This window comes from Babylonia areolata, chromosome 13, assembly GCF_041734735.1.
Source record: "Babylonia areolata isolate BAREFJ2019XMU chromosome 13, ASM4173473v1, whole genome shotgun sequence".
In the NCBI taxonomy this organism is placed as follows: domain Eukaryota; kingdom Metazoa; phylum Mollusca; class Gastropoda; order Neogastropoda; family Buccinidae; genus Babylonia; species Babylonia areolata.
Window position 1 is genome coordinate 23,051,849 of NC_134888.1, and position 22,500 is coordinate 23,074,348.

The window sequence follows — 22,500 nt, forward strand, 5'->3', positions numbered from 1 at the left end:
ATACATAGAGTTTGAGTCTGCTAGGGGGGGGGGGCTTAAATCATGAGAAGACTAGGACCACACAAAGTCCAGTATCATCCACTTCACGGATGCGTTCTTTTGGTGTGTGTTGCTTGCTCAAAATTCCCTCCCCAACACCGCAGGTGTGTGTATCTTTCGGGCCTGGTTGATGCTACGGTATCCTTATGAATTGGAAACGTATGTACAGACTTGCCATGTTGTCACAAACCTAAAATGGGCCTCCATAGCAGCATCGTCATCTTCGTCTTTTTGCATTCATTATCAGTTGTTTCGCTTGTCAGTTTAACGACTTCTCTTTTACGAAGTCCTTTAAGTAATTTCCTGTAACTGTATTTAGAGTTGTTTTGTTGTTGTTGTTTTTTTTTCTTCCAAATTTCACCCACATGTTTACCCTCATTTGCCCAGTTTCTCCCAACCCTCCATTCATCCACATCTCCCACCCCTTCTCACCGATATTACTCAGATGTATTCATAAATACTTTAACAAAATATCTTCAATCACCGATATGTGTGACGGGACATTAAACAAAATTCCTCATCTTCGTCATCGTCATTAGTTACCAGTATCGAAAAATATTGTCCCAAACTCAGTGTGGCTTCAGTCTAAAATCATCATCTTAGATCAGTTTCAGTTTCTCAAGGAGGCGTCACTGCGTTCAGTCAAATCCGTATACGCTACACCACATGTGTTACAGTAGCCAAGTGCCTGACAGCAGCATAACCCGATGCGCTTGACAGGCCTAGTGACTGCATGCTTACATATTTCTGTACCTATGAGACTGAGTTTCTCTTTACATAATTTTGCCAGAGGACAATAATAATAATAATAATAATGGTATTTATATAGCGCTGGATCTTGTGCAGAGACAAATCAAAGCGCTTTCACACCAGTCATTCACACGCATGCATAACTCTAATACTGTAGAAACTAAAGAAAAGGAAGGGCAGGCAAGGGAGGCTATTTTGGGAAGAGGTGAGTTTTAAGGCCAGACTTGAAAGAGCTGAGTGTGGAGACTTGACGAAGCGAAAAAGGAAGTTCATTCCAATCGCAAGGTCCAGAAACAGAGAAAGAACGGCGGCCAACAGTCGAGTGTTTGAATCTGGGTATGCGTAAACAGAGTGGATCCGAGGCCGATCGTATGAGCGAGATGGAGTGTAGAGGTGAAGGCAGCCACAGAGATAACACTCTCGTTGCCAGGGGTTCTTTTTCAGTGTGCCATGTGCGTGCTGCACACAGGACCTCGGTCTATCGTCTTATCCGAAAGACTAGACGCTCAGTTTGATTTTCCAGTCAAAGTTGGGAGAAAGGGCGAGAGCGGGATTCGAACCTTCACCCTCACGGACTCTATAATTATTGGCAGCTGAGCGTCTTAACCATTCTGTCACCTTCCGCGTTTCTGATCATCTTAGTTGAAAAGACTATAAAATAAATTAACTAAATCCGTGGTTTTTCATGCCCTGCTGTTGGAGACCTCAGTTTCGATAACCCCCCCCCCCTCCCCCTCCTCCACTCCCATACTTGGGATGTATTTGTATTGTATTGTATTTTGTTGTTGTTGTTTTTTTCTTTTTTGTCACAACAGATTTCTCTGTGTGAAATTCGGGATGCTCTCCCCAGGGAGAGCACGTCGCTACAATGAGAGCGCCATTTTTTTTTTTTTTTTTTTATCAAAGTGGATTTTTCTACAGAATTTTGCCAGGAACAACCCTTTTGTTGCCATGGGTTCTTTTACGTGCACTAAGTGCATGCTGCACACGGGGCCTCGGTTTATCGTCTCATCTCGAATGACTAGCGTCCACACCACCACTCAACGTCTAGTGGATGGGGAGAAAAAATCGACGGATGAGTAGTGATTCGAACCAGCGCGCTCAGATTCTCTCGCTTCCTAGGTGGACGCATTACCTCTAGGCCATCACTCCACCTTCCAGATGTGTCCTGTCAAAGTCTTCAGGTGATGGTAGATTCATGGTGGACTGTCGTTGGAGGGACGTGGTGGTGGTATTCTCCACTCAGGTAGCTCCGCGACTAAGCGAGTATTATTGTTGTCGGCAGAGGGGTTTGCGCGCACACACACACACACACACACACACACACACACACACACACACACACACACACACACACACACACACACACACACGGAGAGAGAGAGAGAGATTGACAGGTACCAAGAGAAAGACAAATAAATAAAAGCGTGTGAAGGAGGAAGTGTCGTCTGATCATATTAACTGGTTTCCGCGAAGGTCAGTCTGTCTTTCTGTTTTATTTCTCTCTGTTTTTTACAGACAGTTCAGTTTTCTCCACAAACTGGTGTCGTCTGTCAAAACTTCTGACAGTGTGGGGAAGTTTGAGAAGGATTTCTGTCTGTCCGTCTCACTCTCCCCTCTCTCTCTCTCCCCTCTCTCTCTCTCTCTCTCTCTCTCTCTCTCTCTCTCTGTCTGTCTGTCTGTCTGTCTCTGTCTGTCTGTCTGTCTGTCTGTCTCTCTCTCTCTCTCTCTCTGTCTCTCTCTCTCTTTCTCTCTCTCTCTCTCTCTGTTTGTCTGGCTGGCTGGCTGGCTGGCTTTTTTTTTTTTTGCATCTTCCTTGTAACTGTATAGATAGATAGATAGACAGGTTGTGGTTAGGGTTAGACATAGATAGATAGACAGGTTGGGGGTAGGGTTAGACATAGATAGATAGGTTGGGGTTAGGGTTAGACATAGATAGACAGGTTGGGGTTAGGGTTAGACATAGATAGACAGGTTGGGGTTAGGGTTAGACATAGATAGATAGATAGACAGGTTGGGGGTAGGGTTAGACATAGATAGATAGATAGACAGGTTGGGGTTAGGGTTAGACATAGATAGATAGATAGATAGATAGATAGATAGATAGACATATTTGGGTTAGGGTTATAGATGGATAGATAGATAGGTTAGGGTTATAGATAGGTAGATAGAAGTTAAGGTTAGGGTTAGAGATAAATAGATAGATAGATAGATAGATAGATAATTAGGTAGACAGGTTGGGGTTAGGGTTAGACATACATAGATAGATAGATAAATAGATAGATGGATGGATAGATAGATAGATAGATAGGTTGGGATTAGGGTTTCAGATAGATAGATAGATCGTATATATACATATAAATATTGAGAAGCGATTTGGTCACTTTGAAACGACTTTCGAGCGTTGCTGAGTAATATAACGAAATGGAAACCACACTTTGAGTTCAACACCGATCCATCTGAGTCAGTGAAATTTCAAGTGATTCTAGCTTGCTTCTTCTTCTTATCCTTTTGTTTCAACTTTTCTAAATGTTTTATAAATATATATATATATAAAACAATTTTTTTTAAAGCAGCGGGAATGAAGGAGGAGGGCGGGGGGGGGGGGGGGGGGGGGGCGAGGGTTGGTGGAATGTCTTTGTTTTTCCGACAGATCTAGAAGTGTCAGAAATCTGTCCTGGTGTAGATTTGACACGTTATATGCCAGTGACAGGCGTGCAACAAAATATCAATGGTGTTGAACTTTTCGAATCACTCCTTGTGAAAGCCAGTGTGGTTCCTGCCAAATAAAGGTCAGTCTGTTTTTGCACCTTCCAGAAGCAGCTGTTTTGCTTCGTGGAAAAGATCTGTTAAAGGCGAGTTGATAGGTGCAAGTGTGTGTGTGTGTGTGTGTGTGTGTGTTAAGTGTGCGTGTATATTGTGTGTGTGTGTGTGCGTGGGAGGGGGTGTGTGTTGTTGTTTTTGCTCTTGTTTTTGTTGCATTTATCTGCTTTAAGTGGCAGAATATTTCCACAGAAGGTGGTTGTTGTTTGGGTTGTTGTTTTGGTGTGTTTTTTCTCTCTTTATTCTTCTTCTTCTTCTCCTTCTCCTCCTTCTCTTCCTCCTCTTCCTTCTCTTCCTCCTCCTCCTTCTCCTCCTCCTCTTCCTCCTCTTCCTCCTCCTCCTCTTCCTCCACCTCCTCCGGCTTCACCTTTAACTGCTTCTTCTCTGTTGAAAACCTATTGTTGCGAAACCAGAGTGTGTAATGGTCTGTGATCTTTCGCAACTCTGTTCACCCAGAAAGGGAAAGAAAAAAAAAAGCTGAAGTTCCGGTTTATCCATGCATTAGCTAGCTTGATCCTCGACAGGAAGACAAAGTGTCCGACGACACAGTCGAGTGTCTGAATAAACTGAAACTTTATTTTTAACCCCTTACCTGCTGAACCTATAGCGAAGTGAGATCGGTGCGAGCCAAGACTTGGAGGAAGCGCATTAACTCACTCAGTACGGCCAGTCCTCTCTTCTCCTCTACACAGACCCCTCGGATGTCCAGTGGGTGTCTGAATGACCCAACCTTTAGCTTCCGTCGTCAGAACTGTGGTATTCTTTGTCAGCATTCACCTCTTCAGTATAAGAGCGTTCCGCTTGCAATATTTTGATGATGGTAATTGGGATGAAACGCTGTTAACTTCGTCTCTTTCGCCGTTCGTATGGAGAGAGTTAAACAGTATTTTATTCATTTAGAATATGACGCACAATGCAACACATATATAGATGAGCAGGGCAACAAGAAACTACTGTATAAAGTCCTGTCCTGTCACGTACTTTTGTGTTCTTTTCAGTGGTGTCAATGATTGAACTGAACAAACGTAAATACAACGTTAAAAGTTAAGGGAATGTAGATTTTTTTTTTTTTTTTTTTTAAAGATGGGTCACTTTCATCATAATAATGACAATGATAATGGACATTTGTTGAGCGTTTTCCTCCCTTAAAGAGAGCTCAGAGCGCTTTACAATAAGCATTAAACACACACGCACGCACGCACGCACGCACGCACGCACGCACGCACTCACTCACTCACTCACTCACTCACTCACTCACTCACTCACGCACGCACGCACGCACGCACGACATGATATGTAGATAAGCTCCGTCTTTTCTTTATCACTCATGAGGTGACAAGCCCTTCACTGACCAGTATACTCGCTCGTCAGCAGCTGAGGGGTTAAAGGAAGAGGATAGCGGGCTTTTTTTCTTTTCTTTTTTTTCCCCCTCAGCAATGATAGATGACTTATTACGAACATACTAAGTTAAATTTTCTTCTTCTTTTTTTTTCTCCGAGTTTTATTGACATAACCGAGGCTTCGATTTTCTGCGAGAGAGAGAGAGAGAGAGAGAGAGAGAGAGAGAGAGAGAGAGAAAGAGACAAATCTACTGAGATGGCAGTGTGGGATAAAAAATTATAAAAATAATAATAATGATATATTTTTTTAAAGAGGGAGGGAGATGGTGAGAGAGAAAAAAAGGATTGGTTAAGTAACGACTGACTCCATTCCTGTGGGGCAGTTGTGTCATGCACTTCCGTGACTGTATCTGGATGTGATGAAGTGAAAGAAAGGAGAGAATGGTTGCTTGATAAGAAGCAATGAATTAAAAAAAAAATTGAGATAGAAACGGAAGATAGAAGAACAAGAGGCGGGGAGGTGTGTGTGTGGGGGGGGAAGGGGTGCGGGGGGGGGGGCAGGAGGAGGAGGTGGGGAAGGATTGGGAGGAAACGAAGAAGAAAAAAGAAAAAGACTTTTCGGAGTCAAGGGTGTGTAGAGGGAAGGGAACGACGGATGAATATGCAGAGAGAGGGGGAAAGAGAGAGGGGTGGGGAGTGAGAGAGAGGGGGGTGATGAGAGAGAGGGGGGATGAGAGAGAGATGGGGGATGAGAGAGAGGGGGTGATGAGAGAGAGGGGGGATGAGAGAGAGATGGGGGATGAGAGAGAGGGGGGTGATGAGAGAGGGGGGATGAGGGAGAGGGGGGATGAGAGAGAGATGGGGGATGAGAGAGAGGGGGGTGATGAGAGAGATGGGGGATGAGAGAGATGGGGGATGAGAGAGAGGGGGTGATGAGAGAAGGGGGTGAGAGAGGGGGGATGAGAGAGAGGGGGGTGATGAGAGAAGGGGGTGAGAGAGGGGGATGAGAGAGGGGGGGAGAGAGAGAGAGAGGGAAAGAGAGAGAGAGGAGGGTGAAAGGGGGCTGATAGAGGGGGGGAGGGTGAAAGAGAGAGAGGGGATGAGAGATGGGGGGGGTGAGAGAGAGGGGGGGGTGATGAGAGAGGGGGGATGAGAGACAGAGGGGAGGTGAGAGAGAGGGGGGGGATGAGAGACAGAGGGGGTGTGAGAGGGGGGTGAGAGAGAGAGGGGGGGATAAGAGAGGGGAGTGAAAGAAAGAGGATGAGAGAAAGGGGGATGAGAGAGAGAGGGGGAAACAGAGAGGGGGGTGAGAGAGGGGGGGATGAAGAGGGGGGGTGATGAGAGAGACAGAGGGTGGATGAGAGATAGGGAGGTGAGGGGGGGTGAGAGAAAGAGGATGAGAGAGAGAGGGAGGAGATGAGAGAGAGACGGGGGGGGTGGATGAGAGAGAGGGGGGTGGGAGAGAGGGGGGTTAGAGAAAGGGGGGATGAGAGGATGAGAGAGGGGGGATGAGAGAGAGGGGGGGCAGAGAGAGGGGGGCAGAGAGAGGGGGGATTAGAGAGAGGATGAGAGAGGGGATGAGAGAGAGGGGGGAAGAGAGAGGGGGGATGAGAGAGAGAGAGGGGGGTGATAGAGAGGGGGAATGAGAGAGGGGGGATGAAAGAGGGAGGGATGAGAGATAGGGGGATGAGAGAGACAGAGGGGGGATGAGAGAGAGAGGGGATGAGAAAAGAGGGGGGTGAGAGAGAGGAAGAAAGAGAGAGGGGGGATGAGAGAAAGGGGGGATTAGAGAGAGAGGGTAAAAGAAGAGTCAGAGAGGGAGAGAGACGGGGAGAAAGAGAGAGTGAGAGTGTGGGAGAGAGAAACAGAGAGACAGATGGAGAAAGAAAGGGAGAGTAAAAGAGAGATGGGGTGGGGTTGAGAGAAAAAGAATGAGGAGAAAAAAAAGAAGGGAGAGAAGGAGAGTGAGAGAGATAGAGACAGGGAGACAGAGAGAAAGACACAGAGAGAGAGAGAGGGGGGGGACACACACACACACACACACACACACACACACACACACACACACACACACACACAGAAAACTTGGTTGGGAAGAGTAAAAGGAAGGAAGCAAGACGGAAAGAAAAAAAAAGAAGTGAAATCCCCCGTTCATGAGCTGGACAAGTTGTTTTGTTGTTGTTGTTGTTGTTCTCACCTGCGATTCCATATTCTTCCCCTGCATGCACTAGATGTCATGTCAAACTGCAAGTTTTTTTGTTTTTGTTTTTTGTTGTTTTTTTTTTGGGGGGGGGGGGTGTGTGTGTGTGTGTATGTGTGTGTTTTGGGGGTTTTTTTGTTTGGGTTTTTCTAAGGGGGCCTGGGGGGGGGGGGTAGGTTTGGTTGGTTGGTTGTTTTTTTTAATCTGATGCTACACATTTTCCACTGGTTTGATCGAGTCTGATCCTCGAAGCGTTTACCGTGGTGTTTGAATTTCACAGTATATCGGCAAAAAGTCCTTCAGGTCAGAGTGTTCAGAGCTTTATACTGAAGAGGTGAATGTTGACAAAGAATACCACAATTCTGACGACGGAAGCTAAAGGTTGGGTCATTCAGACACCCACTGGACACCCGAGGGGTCTGTGTAGAGGAGAAGAGAGGACTGGCCGTACTGAGTGAGTTAAATGGCTAAAATCAAAAGTGAGCGTCTGGTCATACGGATAAGACGATGAGCCGAGGTCCCGTCTGCAGCTCGCGCAAGGCGCAGTGAAAAAAGAACCCATGGCAACAAAACCATTCCTGGCAAAATTATGTACAAGACATGCACTTTATCAGGTACACACACACACACACACACACACACACACACACACACACACACACATATATATATATATATATTTATATATTTATATATATCTTTCTCTCTATCTCTGTATATATATATATATATATATATATATATATATCTTTCTCTCTATCTCTGTATATATATATATATATATATATATATATATATATATATATATATATTATATACATGAATGCACTCAAGGGCTGACGAGCGCGTTGGGCTGTGCTGCTGTCAAGCAGATGTGGTGTAGCGTATATGGATTTGTCCTCTGAACGCAGTGACGCCTATTTGAGAAACGTGAAACCGAGTCCTGGAACGAAACGCATTTGAATATAATTTATCTCCCCCCTGCCCCATCTGGCTTCCTTGACAAGAATCGTTAGTTTCTAGACATGCACTGGCAGGGGCTATGCAGCAATACTAGCCCCTTCAAGACATATACTAGCAGGAGCTATGCAACAATAGTAACCCCATCAAGACATATACTAGCAGGAGCTATGCAGCAATACTAGCGCCCTTCAAGACATATACTAGCAGGAGCTATGCAGCAATAGTAGCCCCCTTCAAGACATATACTGGCAGGAGTTATGCAGCAATACTAGCCCCCTTCAAGTCACACACTAGCAGGAGCTATGCAGCAATACTAGCCCCTTCAAGACATATACTAGCAGGAGCTATGCAGCAATAGTAGCCCCCTTCAAGACATATACTAGCTGGAGCTATGCAGCAATAGTAGCCCCCTTCAAGACATATACTAGCTGGAGCTATGCAGTAATACTAGCCCCTTCAAGACATATACTAGCGGGAGCTATGCAGCAATACTAGCCCCCTTCAAGACATATGCTAGCAGGAGCTATGCAGTAATACTAGCCCCTTCAAGACATATACTAGCAGGAGCTATGCAGTAATACTAGCCCCTTCAAGACATATACTAGCTGGAGCTATGCAGCAATACTAGCCCCTTCAAGACAAATACTAGCAGGAGCTATGCAGTAATACTAGCCCCTTCAAGACATATACTAGCAGATGCTATGCAGCAATACTAGCCCCCTTCAAGACATATACTTGCAGGAGCTATGTAGTAATACTAGCCCCTTCAAGACATATACTAGCAGGAGCTATGCAGCAATAGTAGCCCCCTTCAAGACATATACTAGCAGAAGCTATGCAGCAATACTAGCCCCCTTCAAGACATATACTAGCAGGAGCTACGCAGCAATACTAGCCCCTTCAAGACATATACTAGCAGGAGCTACGCAGCAATACTAGCCCCTTCAAGACATATACTAGCAGGAGCTATGCAGTAATACTAGCCCCTTCAAGACATGTACTAGCAGGAGCTATGCAGTAATACTGGCCCCTTCAAGACATATACTAGCAGGAGCTATGCAGCAATACTAGCCCATTCAAGACATATACTAGCAGAAGCTATGCAGCAATACTAGCCCCTTTCAAAACATATACTGGCAGGAGCTATGCAGCAATACTAGCCCCATCAAGACATATACTAGCAGAAGCTATGCAGCAATACTAGCCCCTTTCAAAACATATACTGGCAGGAGCTATGCCGCAATACTAGCCCCTTCAAGACATATACTGGCAGGAGCTATGCAGCAGTACTAGCCCCCTTCAAGACATACACTACCAGGAGCTATGCAGCAATAGTAGCCCCCTTCAAGACATATACTAGCAGGAGCTATGCAGCAATACTAGCCCCCTTCAAGACATATACTGGCAGGAGCTATGCAGCAATACTAGCGCCTTCAAGACATATACTGGCAGGAGCTATGCAGCAATACTAGCCCCTTCAAGACATATACTAGCAGGAGCTATGCAGTAATACTAGCCCCTTCAAGACATGTACTAGCAGGAGCTATGCAGTAATACTGGCCCCTTCAAGACATATACTAGCAGGAGCTATGCAGCAATACTAGCCCATTCAAGACATATACTAGCAGAAGCTATGCAGCAATACTAGCCCCTTTCAAAACATATACTGGCAGGAGCTATGCAGCAATACTAGCCCCTTTCAAAACATATACTCGCAGAAGCTATGCAGCAATACTAGCCCCTTTCAAAACATATACTGGCAGGAGCTATGCCGCAATACTAGCCCCTTCAAGACATATACTGGCAGGAGCTATGCAGCAGTACTAGCCCCCTTCAAGACATATACTGGCAGGAGCTATGCAGCAATACTAGCGCCTTCAAGACATATACTGGCAGGAGTTATGCAGCAATACTAGCCCCCTTCAAGTCACACACTAGCAGGAGCTATGCAGCAATACTAGCCCCCTTCAAGACACACACTAGCAGGAGCTATGCAGCAATACTAGCCCCATTCAAGACATACACTAGCAGGAGCTATGCAACAATACTAGCCCCCTTCAAGACATACACCGGAAGGAGCTATGCCGTAATAGCTATGCCATAATACTAACCCCTTCAAGACATATACTGGAAGAAGCGATGCCGTAATACTTGCTGTGCCCTTTAAAGATCAATTGCTATCCTCGTTGCCGACAGGGGCGTTAAGTTGCGTGTCGGTATGTTGACACGATGGAGTGTGTCAAGTCCCAGTTGTAAGCAATGAAGGCAAATGTGTGTGCATGCACGCGCCTGCTCGCGAATACGTTAGGAGAAGTTTTAAAATCTGCCGTGGTTGTATCAAAGTTACGTCAAAGTTTATTTTTCTTTCGGTTTTTTTTGTTTGTTTGGTTGGTTTTTTTTGGGGGGAGGGGTGCGACGGGGGGGGGGGGGGGGGGGGGGGTCCTCTGACCCATTTCCGCCGAACTTTGCTCTGGGGAAAAAACCGATTCTAAGGAACTTACATCTTTTGTGGGAGACACTCAGAAGCACGTCCCACGTGTGAAAGGTACCAGAAGAAAAAGAAGAAACAAAAAAGATCGAAAACATTTTTATCTCCGGGTAACAAATTGGAAACATGACCGAGACCGTCAGGAGTCAGTCGGTGCGCGACAGCCGAGGGGTTAAGTGTTGGACTTTCAATCTGAGGGTCCTGGGTTCGAATCTCGGTAACGGCGCCTGGTGGATAAAGGGTGCAGATTTTTTTTTCCAATCTCCCAGGTCAACATATGTGCTGATCTGCTTGTGCCTGAACCCCCTTCGTGTGTGAACGCACGCACAAGATCAAATACGCACGTTAATGATCCTGTAATCCATGTCAACGTTCGGTGGGTTATGGAAACAAGAACATGCCCAGCATTAACATCCCCAAAAACGGAGTATGGCTGCCTATACATGGCGGGGTAAATAAACAAAACGGTCATACACGTAAAATGTTACCTATTTGTCTGAGTGTGTATGCGTGCGTGCCTGACATCTCACTGAATGACACAGGAAACGAATGATGAGTACCCAGTGGCAGCCGTCAGTCGACTCTACCCAGGCAGACATGTCTGTTGTGCATATGACACCGCGTTTGTAAAGCGCTTAGAGCTTGGTCTCCGACCGAGGACCAGACGCTGTATAAGAACCCATATCATGGTCATCATCATCAATCACAAGTATCCATATCTCATGGTCATCATCATCAATCACAAGTATCCATATCTCATGGTCATCATCATCAATCACAGTGAAATCGAAGAGGAACACTTCGCACGCGTTTCACCCTGAATTTATTATTTTGGTCTAATTTACAACAGGGAATTCCTTTAACGTGAATTGTTTACAAATGAGATAATATCAACTGAGAAATAAATACACATGCAGGGTACACTTATCATATATAAATGCCTATAATTTTTTTTTTTTTTTCGATAACTGGACAAACAAATGAAGCGCCATTTACATTGTTCGGTGGCGTGGCAGCGCTGTAGCATCTTGTAACATACATTTTGTTGTCTGAACATCCTACAAATAGGAAACATAAGTTCATTAAGGCGACGCCGAGTTCATTAACATATTATGTAAAGACGCCGAAGAATGAATTGATAATAATAATAACAGCAGAAGATCCACAGGAAAGAAAGAACACACAAAACAAAGGGTGCTGAAAGGGAGGGGAAAAAAACTTTAGTTTTCACTCAATAAAATGACAAAAAGGAAGGAAGGAAGGATGGATGGATGGAAGGAAAACGAAACAAAAAAACAAGTTATATAGAAACAAGTTTCAGTTTCAGTAGCTGAAGGAAGCGTCACTGCGTTCGGACAAATCCATATACGCTACACCACATCTGCCAAGCAGATGCCTGACCAGCCAGCGTAACCCAACGCGCTTAGTCAGGCCTTGAGAAAAAATAAATAAATAAATAAAAAATAAATACATAATAGATAAATACATTAAAAAAAAACTAATAATAAAATAATATGTATAAGGCGCAAAAACTTGATGAAGTCAACTATAAGCGTACAAAAAAATAAATAAACAAATAAATAAAATAAAATAAATAAATAATAATAATAATAATTTTCAAAAAAAATAAATAAATAAAATAAAATAAAGAAACAAAGAAAAAGTCCGTCGTGAGCAACATCACTGTGGACTAAACACAAGCAAATATATCTTTCATGAGATTACTGGACAAAATGAAAACGTCGGATTTGAAACCAATGCAAAAAATTGGTAGAATGCGAATTAGTTGAGTATGAATGTTCACTGCGAGAATGAACACTCACTACCATAAAAGCAGGTGTGCTGAAAAAAATTATTCTCAAATCAGCTGACTCTCGAATTCACACTTCTTTTTTTTCTTTTTTTCTTTTTTGTTACCAGAAATGTGAAATGCAAGCGCTGCATAAAAAAAAAAATTGGCATGCAGTATCATAAACGCATACCCTCTCATAAATTCACATGCAGGGTCCGAAACATACAATCTGTGACAAAATTATAAACAGCATTGGAAATACACCAACTCTAATAAATTAATATACATCATACTATCAGAAACACACACACACACACACACACACACACACACACAAAAGGCAGGAAAGGTACAGGATCTAGCAAAGAAAAATTACAAGCAGCTTCATATTTACATTTTCGCAAAAATTCACAAACATGATCAGAAATGGACTTATTCTCGAAAAAGGTATCTTGAAAGAACAGGAAATACACGCGCATTTTTCGCGAAACTAGCATTTCGCATCACAAACATTGCGGTCAATAACATTTTTTTTCAACAAATTTTCAATCTCAGTTATGTACACAGTTCGTGGCAGTTTTCATGAATTATGAATGTCCTGACGCAAACACAAAAACAAATTAATGAAGTGTACTTAACTTCCTTATTTGAGTACCGGTGGTTGGTTGTTACACATTTCACAACCATACTGTGCAGTTGTCTTACTGATAAAAATCATGATTTCAGTTTCAAGGTTTCAGTTTCAGTTTAGGAGGTGTCACTGCATTCGTACAAATCCATAAAAGCTACACCACATCTGCTTGGCAGATGCCTGACCAGCAGGATATCCCTACGCACTTAATCAGGCCCTGAGTGCGTGCATATTATTTAACTCATATTATTTAACCCCCAGCAGGTCTCTGTTCACCCAGAAAGGGAAAGAAAAAAAAAAGCTGAAGTTCCGGTTTATCCATGCATTAGCTAGCTTGATCCTCGACAGGAAGACAAAGTGTCCGACGACACAGTCGAGTGTCTGAATAAACTGAAACTTTATTTTTAACCCCTTACCTGCTGAACCTATAGCGAAGTGAGATCGGTGCGAGCCAAGACTTGGACGAAGCGCATTCACTTACTTTTGGTTTAACTCACTCAGCACGGCCAGTCCTCTCTTCTCCTCTACACAGACCCCTCGGATGTCCAGTGGGTGTCTGAATGACCCAGCCTTTAGCTTCCGTCGTCAGAATTGTGGTATTCTTTGTCAACATTCACCTCTTCAGTATAAGAGCCTTCCGCTTGCAATATTTTGATGGTGGTGATTGGGGTGAAACGCTGTTAACGTCTTCTCTTTCGCCGTTCGTATGGAGAGAGTTACTATGGAATTTTGCCAGAGGACAACCCTTCTGTTGCCATGGGTTCATTTTCGGTGTGCCAGTTGTTTGTGCCATTTGTTTAGTAGGGTAGGTATGGGTAATTGCGAACAGCGTCTAACTGCGAACGATTCGTATACCGCACCACTTCGAAGCGTTCTTAACGGATTTAACGTCTGCTTCGACCTTTTTTCTAATACTTTGATGAATACCCATTACCAATGAACAGTCAGCTATTTCTGACTCTTTCTGTGCTCTTTCTTCTCTTCGCGCACTGCTGCTGACCAAAGTTACAAATGTGCTCTCGAAATCCTAAAATCAGTAGAAGCAAGTTGTAGGACTTGAACTTTGACACAGTTGATTTGATCGGATATGTTTCGACGGGCGCAATAGCCGAGTGGTTAAAGCGTTGGACTGTCAATCTGAGGGTCCCGGGTTCGAATCACGGTGACGGCGCCTGGTGGGTAAAGGGTGGAGATTTTTACGATCTCCCAGGTCAACATATGTGCAGACCTGCTAGTGCCTGAACCCCCTTCGTGTGTATATACAAGCAGAACATCAAATACGCACATTAAAGATCCTGTAATCCATGTCAGCGTTCGGTGGGTTATGGAAACAAGAACATACCCAGCATGCACACCCCCGAAAACGGAGTATGGCTGCCTACATGGCGGGGTAAAAACGGTCATACACGTAAAAGCCCACTCGTGTGCATACGAGTGAACGCAGAAGAAGAAGAAGATCGGATATGTTGAATGCGCAGTGCCAGTGCTGGGAGAAATTAAGAAGGCATATTGGTGACACGCCAGAGCATCAGTTTTGACAGGCATCTGCAAAAAAGTGTCGTTTACATTCAGACCATATGATAATTTGACGTGAGTCTATTTGCGAACGATGTTGCACAGCTACTGAGCACTCTCAAAAGGGTGTGTTTGTGTGCGGTGTGTGTGTGTGTGTGTGTGTGTGTGTGTGTGTGTGTGTTTAAATGTCTGTTTGTGTGTTTGCATGCATGTGAGATCAAAACCAACAATACAACAGTCTTGTGCGATGTTCCAATAATAACTTACGTCTAATGAGTTCAAGACCCGCTTCTGTATTAATTGTCAATATGTACCCAAAGCAATCGTTCGCAGTTAGACTTGCCCGTTCGCATTTACCCTCGGGCACCCCTGCCATTTCAAACGTCGACAATACGTTGAAAAGAAAGAGCAGACGAACTTTTCCTGGTGCAAACAGTTGGAGAAAGCCTTCTAAAACAAAAGAACTACGTTTGACTATCATACGACATGTTATCTTTACAGTACAGTACGTTGAGCTGGTCGCTTCGACTGGATCGTTGGAAATACACCCATACCTACCATATATATCCCCACATCCCACCCACCCCACCCACCACACACACACCTCGCAATCCTCGATAACTGCGATACTTTCGTCACGACAACACACACACACACACACACACACACACACACACACACACACACACACACAACAGTTCAGAATATGATGTTTACAGTGAACTTACAGTGTCAACAACAGTAGCTTCAATTACAAATTAAGTTATGTTACCATGCTCTGTGATGTACAAAACATATACGAAAACTAACTTAATCTTAATCACACAACAGAGTACATGATCATAAACATAACTTAAACAAACAGATAAGTTTACTTAGTCTTAAACCTGCAGTAGTTTACTTTCGCAATAACAAAGCAAGTCGGATCAACTGTGCTGACTGTATTCCAGAATCCGTCATCTGCCGCACTTTGTGAGAGAATCACTTCTGACACTCTCGGTGGTAATTAAGTATTTACTCACATGCGTACACAGTAATTCCCCCCCCCCCCTCCCCCCCCCTCCCACTCGATTTTTTTTCCTATCCTCGTCTAATATCACTTACAGTGAAAAGACGTTAAACTAAAGAACGAACACACACACAAGATAACTTGTGTAGAAAATGAAATTATTTTTCTTTTCTTTTTTCTTTTTTTTTCTTTTTTCTTTTTTTTTTTTTTTTCGTGAACAGTTGGTTTCAAGTATGGCTGTCCTCTCGCGCGAATGTCGTCTTATTTTCCACACCTTGTTTTTGTCGTTCAAGCTTTACTTGCCCCTCTTTTTTTTCCACGTTGTTGCGATAGCGATTCTGTCAGTTTGTTCTATTGTTTGATTGTTTCCTCGATGTTTCGGGTTTTCTTGTTGTTGTTTTTTACTCTGTGTGTGTGTGTGTGTGTGTGTAAAAAATATATAATAATAATAATAACATGATTGAAACGTACCCTAAATATAGGAATACACTGTTCACAAAGAAGGCAGACATATAACAAAAACCAAAAAAAAGTGCAACGAACAAACTAGTAAATCAACAAACAGATGAATGGACATTAGTTTCCAGGAAATCCGCAACACCCCCTCGATGTCTTGTCCAACACAGTATGGACGTGAAAGCGCACGTCGTCTTTTCGCACGAGGAGAACAAATGGTGATAAGTTAGACAAACATGTGCACCAGGAGACTAATGACACACCAGCATTGTCGCTCTGACGTCACAGATCCCTGACGTCACAATACAAGTAATGCGTCACTCGGGAGACAGGAATATACACGGCAACAATCGCACAGCAGCAGCGGTTTCTTTCTCTTTTTCACGGTTTGTTTTCTTCTTCTTCTTCTTCTTCTTTTTCCATCGACGCGACATAGAAATCGTGACTTCCCCGTCCATTGATGACTTCATATTTTCAGTCCGACGTCATAGAAAGTTGGGGGTGAGGGAGGCGGGGGGATTTGTTGTGATGGTGACGTCACGTGTAGTCGGCTTTGGAGGACGGCGCGCATAAGGCCAGAATGGAGCACAGCAAGGTGAGGCCCCCAGAGGATGCAGTGAGGTAAAAGGCCCAGAACAGTTCGCAGTTCCCTGCCACAGACAATAAAACACGAAAACGGAATCAACTCGAATCCAGAAGAAAATAAATGGATCGTAACATTTGAGCTTTTTTTTTTTCTTTTTTTTTTTCATTCAAAAGAGACATACACAAAAAAGTCATTCAAGAAAGTATTATCATCAAATTCAGTTCTGCTTTTCCTTACCCACCGCCTCTTTCTCTGTCTGTCTGTCTGTTTGTCTCTCGCTCGCTCGCTCGCTCGTTCGCTCTCTACCTCTTTTTCTCAACACCTATATCTCTCTTCTTTGGCTCTCTCAAGATAGCTCTCTCTCTCTCTCTCTCTCTCTCTCTCTCTCTCTCTTTCAAGATAGCATATTCTCTCTCTCTCTCTCTCTCTCTCTCTCTCTCTCTCTCTCTCTCTCTCTCTCTCCCTCTCTCTCTCTCTCTCTCTTTCAAGATAGCATATTCTCTCTCTCTCTCTCTCTCTCTCTCTCTCTCTCTCTCTCCTGTCTCTATGTACGTCTCTATGTACGCACTGTCTGTTTCAATAATTGTATTCGTCTTTTCTGGTTAAAACATTCATTCCTTCCCTCTTCTTTCTTTTTTTCTCTCCTTTTGCCTAAGAGGACTGGGTGCAAGAAAACAAACTAACATGTCTTTGCTTACCTTTTGAAAAGAAAATCCGTTCATTCCAAATTCGTTTATAATCTCTCCTTGTGTTTTCGTCTAGTTGTGAAAAAGAAAATTTAATGTGTGTTCTCTGTTCATTGTTTTATACTGTTATAATGTTTCACTGGGACACGGAACGGGAAATGAGGAAAAGCGGGTTGCAAAAACACTTCTAGCTTTTGTATTGCATCGTGCATTAGAATCCAGGTGCTAATTGCTTGTGCTTTTTTTTTTTTTTTTTTTTTTTAACCCTTTCACCGCCAAGCTCGCATTTATGCACATGCGTGGTAGAGGACCCACGTCACTGAAAGGTGACCATTCATTGGTCTGTTATCCATGAACCTACTGCTCTTAATGTTCGGTGGTTGAACAGACTATATTTTTTTTTTATATATACATCGCAGAGGGAATGCCCAGCTATTCTTAGCCACTGTCTTTTCTGTGTTTATACCACAAGGGAATTTTGTACTCTAAATTGACTGGCGGTGAAAGGGTTAACTGCATGTTAGTTTCATTCTCTCACAAATATAATCTGTTATCGAGTTTTGTATTTGTATTTGCATTTCTTTTTATCACAACAGATTTCTCTGTGTGAAATTCGGGCTGCTCTCCCCAGGGAGAGCGCGTCAATACACTATAGCGCCACCCTTTTTTTTTTTCTTTTTTTTTCCTGCGTGCAGTTTGATTTGTTTTTTCTATCGAAATGGATTTTTCTACAGAATTTTGCCAGGAACAACCCTTTTGTTGCCGTGGGTTCTTTTACGTGCGCTAAGTGCATACTAGCACACGGGACCTCGGTTTTTCGTCTCATCCGAATGACTAGCGTCCAGACCACCACTCAAAGTCTAGTGGAGGGGAAGAAAATATCTCTAGGCCATCACTCCACTTTCTGTGTGCTTGTTAACGCCAGACTGTTATCATCCCTTCCACTGGTGCTGACAAGTACAGTGCCCTGTCAGTGAAGGGCGATCATCTCACTTGAGGAGATGGAGAGTGAGCTGAGAGATCAGGATATTAACTACCATGCATCGTTTTTGGTTTTCTTCTCCTTCTTCATGGGATTGATGGAGTCTCCCGTCGGTCCGACGGATGAGTAGGCAGGCAGGCTTATCTGTCGGTGTGTGTCCTCATATGGGAGAAGAGGCCGATTCTGGATGCGCAGCACTTCCCACAGGTGTTGCAAGGGAAAAGGTCTCCAGAAGTAGAGCCTTGCTTCCTTCGCTCACGCTTCTCCTTCATGGCCAGCGTTCTCTTGTTTTCAAACGTCTTTATGCCACTAGAGCACAGCATCCTCCAGCGAGAGCGGTCAAGGGCATCAGTTTCCCAGGAAGCGATGTCTATGTCACAGGCTTTGAGGTTTGTCTTCAAGGTGCCCTTGAAGCGCTTGCAGGGTCTTCCACGTTCACGGTGGCCTTCCTTCAGCTGGCCATACAAAAGCATCTTCGGGATCCTGCTATCTGTCATGTGGACAACGTGTCCTGTCCAGCTTAGCTTTCGATGCTGGGCTGGCCGCTCCTCTCTTGCTTCGTGTTGGATTTCTTCTCCTTCTTCTTGGGATTACGTTGCCTTTGTTCAGCAAAGGTCAGTAACTTCGCTGAAACGCACACAAACGAAAAGAAAATACATGCCGTTACTTAAAACTGGTGCTACACTGACCTCATATCACAAGGGGTTAAACCTGCACACAGCCGTTTTCGATCTCGTGGGTTATAAGTAGAATAAAGCAATATAGTTATGTATGCTTTTGCTGCAAAGGTAAAGAACCACTGGATGACTCTCTGGATGTGTCACTTTTCCATTGCAGTGTCTTTGGCAGTTGAAAAAAAAGGCTTCAGATTTATTTTGAAAAAAAAAAAAAAAAAAAAAAACTCATCGCATAAAACTTCCATATCTTCCCCCCCCCTACCCCCTACCCCCTTGCCCCCTTCTTCCCCCCCGGGCCCCCCCTTCCACCGCTGCCTCCCCCAGGCTATATTTCTCTCTAACATTATCCGAGATTCTAGGCGCGAGGACAGTCGGCTCAGTGACAGACCAGCCATGAACTGCTCGCACAGCGATCTCTGATCCAGACGAATCGACTACCACCAAACCCTGACACAAACCTTCACCCAGACTCTCTTCAATCCTCAAAACCAACCCCTCCTCTTCTTCACCACACGCATTTTTTTTTTTTTTAAGACACCCTAGCCGTTAAAAATAAAAATGAAAAATAAAAGAAATAATAAAAACTACTTTTTTTTTAAAAAAAAAACCAAAGAATCGACCCGTTCCAACCCGAACCTCTAACCCCAACTTCTCTTAAATCCAAAACACAACACAAATCCTAGACGTCTAGCCGTTGAAGCAGACTCTATCCCCCCCCCCCCCCCCCCCCCCCCCCAACCCTCCCATCACCCCCCCCCCCCCCCTCCCACTTTTTTTCTATTTTTCTTCTTCTTCTTCTTCCTCTTCTTCTTCTTCTTTCCCCTCTCTCTTCTCTCCACGAGGGAATTGGGGGGGGGGGGGGGATACCTCTCCAATTGTGAGGCTCAAAATGAAGATTTATCGACACGAGAAACGTCCCCGCCTCCCCCTCCTGCCCCCCTGCCCCCCCTCCCCCCCCCCCCATTTGTCATTTATCGCTTTCTTTCGCCCGTTTAGGACCAAACCAGCCGAACCGTCCCCCTGCTCTTTCTGGCGCTTTCACCGTGGCCGACAATCAAAAGACAGCGGCAGATACGTCAAACTAAAAGCGACAGTTTGATTGGCTCCCGTGTTGAGAACCAGCCAATCACAACGCCGCACACACACACACCAAAAAAAAAAAAAAATCGTGAGGCGAAGTCGATCCAGGGAGGAGAAACGACGGGGGCTAGTTGAGTTGGGGGTGGGGGTATTAGGGAGTGGGGTTAGGGAAGTGGGTGGAGGGGGGACAGGTGATGGTTTGTATGGCCTGGGGAGTGGGGTTAGGGAGGTGGGTGGAGGGGGGACAGGTGATGGTTTGTATGGCCTGGGGAGTGGGGTTAGGGAGGTGGGTGGAGGGGGGACAGGTGATGGTTTGTATGGCCTGGGGAGTGGGGTTAGGGAGGTGGGTGGAGGGGGGACAGGTGATGGTTTGTATGGCCTGGGGAGTGGGGTTAGGGAGGTGGGGGTGGGGTGGAGGGGTAGGAGGGGGCAGGTGATGGTTTGTATGGTCTTGGGAGTGGGGTTAGGGAGGTGGGGGTGGGGTGGGAGGGTCGGGGTGGGGGGGGGGGGGAGGTGATGGTTTGTATGGCCTGGGGAGGGGGTTTCTGTGGGGGAGGGGGACGAAGGGGCAGAGATTGTGAAATGGAAGAGTCGCTGCAGCTGATAATCCAACTGTGTGGGCACGAGGCGTAATTGATTGCAGATTTATTTTGTTTGTCGGTCGTGGAAGCTCTCTCTCTCTCTCTCTCTCTCTCTCTCTCTCTCTCTCTCTATCCCTCTCTCTCTCTGTCTCTATCTACCTGTCTCGCGTCCAGTCCTCTGGAAATAAACAATGTACTGAACGATACAAAACAAAAACAACAAACAAACAACAACAAAAAAACAAAACAACAAAAAAAACAAGCAGAAAACCAAAAATTTACAGGAACACGAAAGAAGAACAGATTCCGTCTGCGCGCGCTACAGACAGACAGACACAAGAGACATGCATACATAATTATTATTTTTATACCAGCCATGGCGGATGATAAGAGTCCAGTATATCATTGTGTCATGACACCGAATGCACATGTCTTGGTGTGTGTGTGTGTGTGTCTGTGTGTGTGCGTGACTGCACTGCAGTGATCAGGCACGTTAAATGAAACGTTATTGGCGTCGGCGGCCATTGTCGGAGCGTCCCATCTTCTGTTGATTGGCTGATGTCAGATCTGTTCCAAGGGACTGAACTCTGGTGACCCGTCTGTTCAATATTCGTGTCTTAGTGTGCTTCTTTAATTGATTTTCTTTTTTTTTTTTCTTTTTTTCTTTTTTTTTCTTTTCTTTTTTTTTTTCAAGTTGATTTTTGTTTTTTGTTTGCTTGCTTTGTTCTCTAAAATGGAAAAAGAGGACGATGTATATGATGGAATGACTAAAGTAAGTTGGAGGCGTTTTTACATATTATATTATAGTATTATTATTATATTATATCATATTATATTACATTATATTATTTCATATCATACCATATCATATCATGGCATATATCATATCGTATCATATCATACCATGTCATGTCATGTCATATGATATCGTGTCGTGTCGTGTCGTGTTATATTGTTTTGTTATGTTCTATTACGTTGTGTTACATCACATGACACGTGCTTCCATACGGCTTCTCGTGTGTATGACCGGGGTTGTGTGTGTGTGTGTGTGTGTGTGTGTGTGTGTGTGTGTGTGTGTTGTTGTTGTTGTTGTTGTTGTTTTTTTCACACAAAAAAAGAAAAGAAATGAAAAGACAGACGCCTGACATCTCCATAAATTCTAAAGCGCCGATCAGGTCCAGGAGCCAGTTGCATTGCTTGATTCTAACTGTTTGACAGTTACACGTAACTAAAATGCCTACGTTAACCGAACTACGCCATTGGTCAGTTCCATACTACTACACACAGTTAGTAGCGGGTTACGACCATACTAGGCTCTTCCGTCCGAGCAACGCAACTGGCTCCAGGTTTTTACCAGTCCAGTAATACGCCAATACCGGGATCCAATCCAGAACCATCAGGTTGAAAGTCCATCGCGTATATGTGCGCGCGTGCGTGTGTGTGTGTGTGTGTGTGTGTTTCTGTGTCTGTGGGTGCGTTTGTGCATGGGCGTACGCATGCGTCTGTTTACATATTATATTATGGATGAATACGTCGCAGCATTTTGAAAAGCGATATTCGAGATTTTGATTAGTTTTTGTTGTCGCTGTTGCTGCTGCTGCTGCTGTTGTTGTTGTTGCTCTTGTTTATCTCAAAATTCAGGTCACCCAGTACATCTGATGATTGCGCATGCCGTTAATTAATCACCAAATTAATTCTTATAAAAGTGAAAGGACAGATGAGCATCAGCAAAAAAAATAAAATAAAATAAAAAATAAAATGTAAACGCGTCAGAAAGCTGTCACGCACACACGCAACATGCACGCCACCCACGTCATGATAATCTTTTATGTGTTATCACTTCGATGGTGCTCTTTTTTTTTTCTTTCTTTCTTTCTTTCTTTTTCTTTAATTTTCAATTTC

General features: G+C 44.1%; 1 protein-coding gene and 1 long non-coding RNA gene across 4 annotated transcripts in view; both read right to left on the minus strand.

Annotated features, from left to right (window-relative positions):
- Nucleotides 1–12,489: 12,489 nt before the first annotated feature.
- On the minus strand, nucleotides 12,490–13,876 carry LOC143289155 (uncharacterized). The gene is made up of 2 exons (XR_013056196.1): nucleotides 13,747–13,876; nucleotides 12,490–13,266 (listed from the first exon to the last, which is right to left on the minus strand). It is a non-coding gene; the product is annotated as an uncharacterized LOC143289155 (long non-coding RNA).
- Nucleotides 13,877–16,011: 2,135 nt separating this feature from the next.
- The window catches only part of LOC143288884 (LHFPL tetraspan subfamily member 6 protein-like), a 98,255-nt gene continuing 91,766 nt past the window's right edge, over nucleotides 16,012–22,500 (minus strand). For all 3 annotated transcript variants that reach the window (XM_076597544.1, XM_076597545.1, XM_076597546.1), the window contains one exon: nucleotides 16,012–16,656. In XM_076597544.1, the coding sequence (XP_076453659.1) occupies nucleotides 16,544–16,656 (113 nt within the window). In that variant the 3' untranslated portion in view covers nucleotides 16,012–16,543. The remainder of the gene's footprint in view (nucleotides 16,657–22,500) is intronic.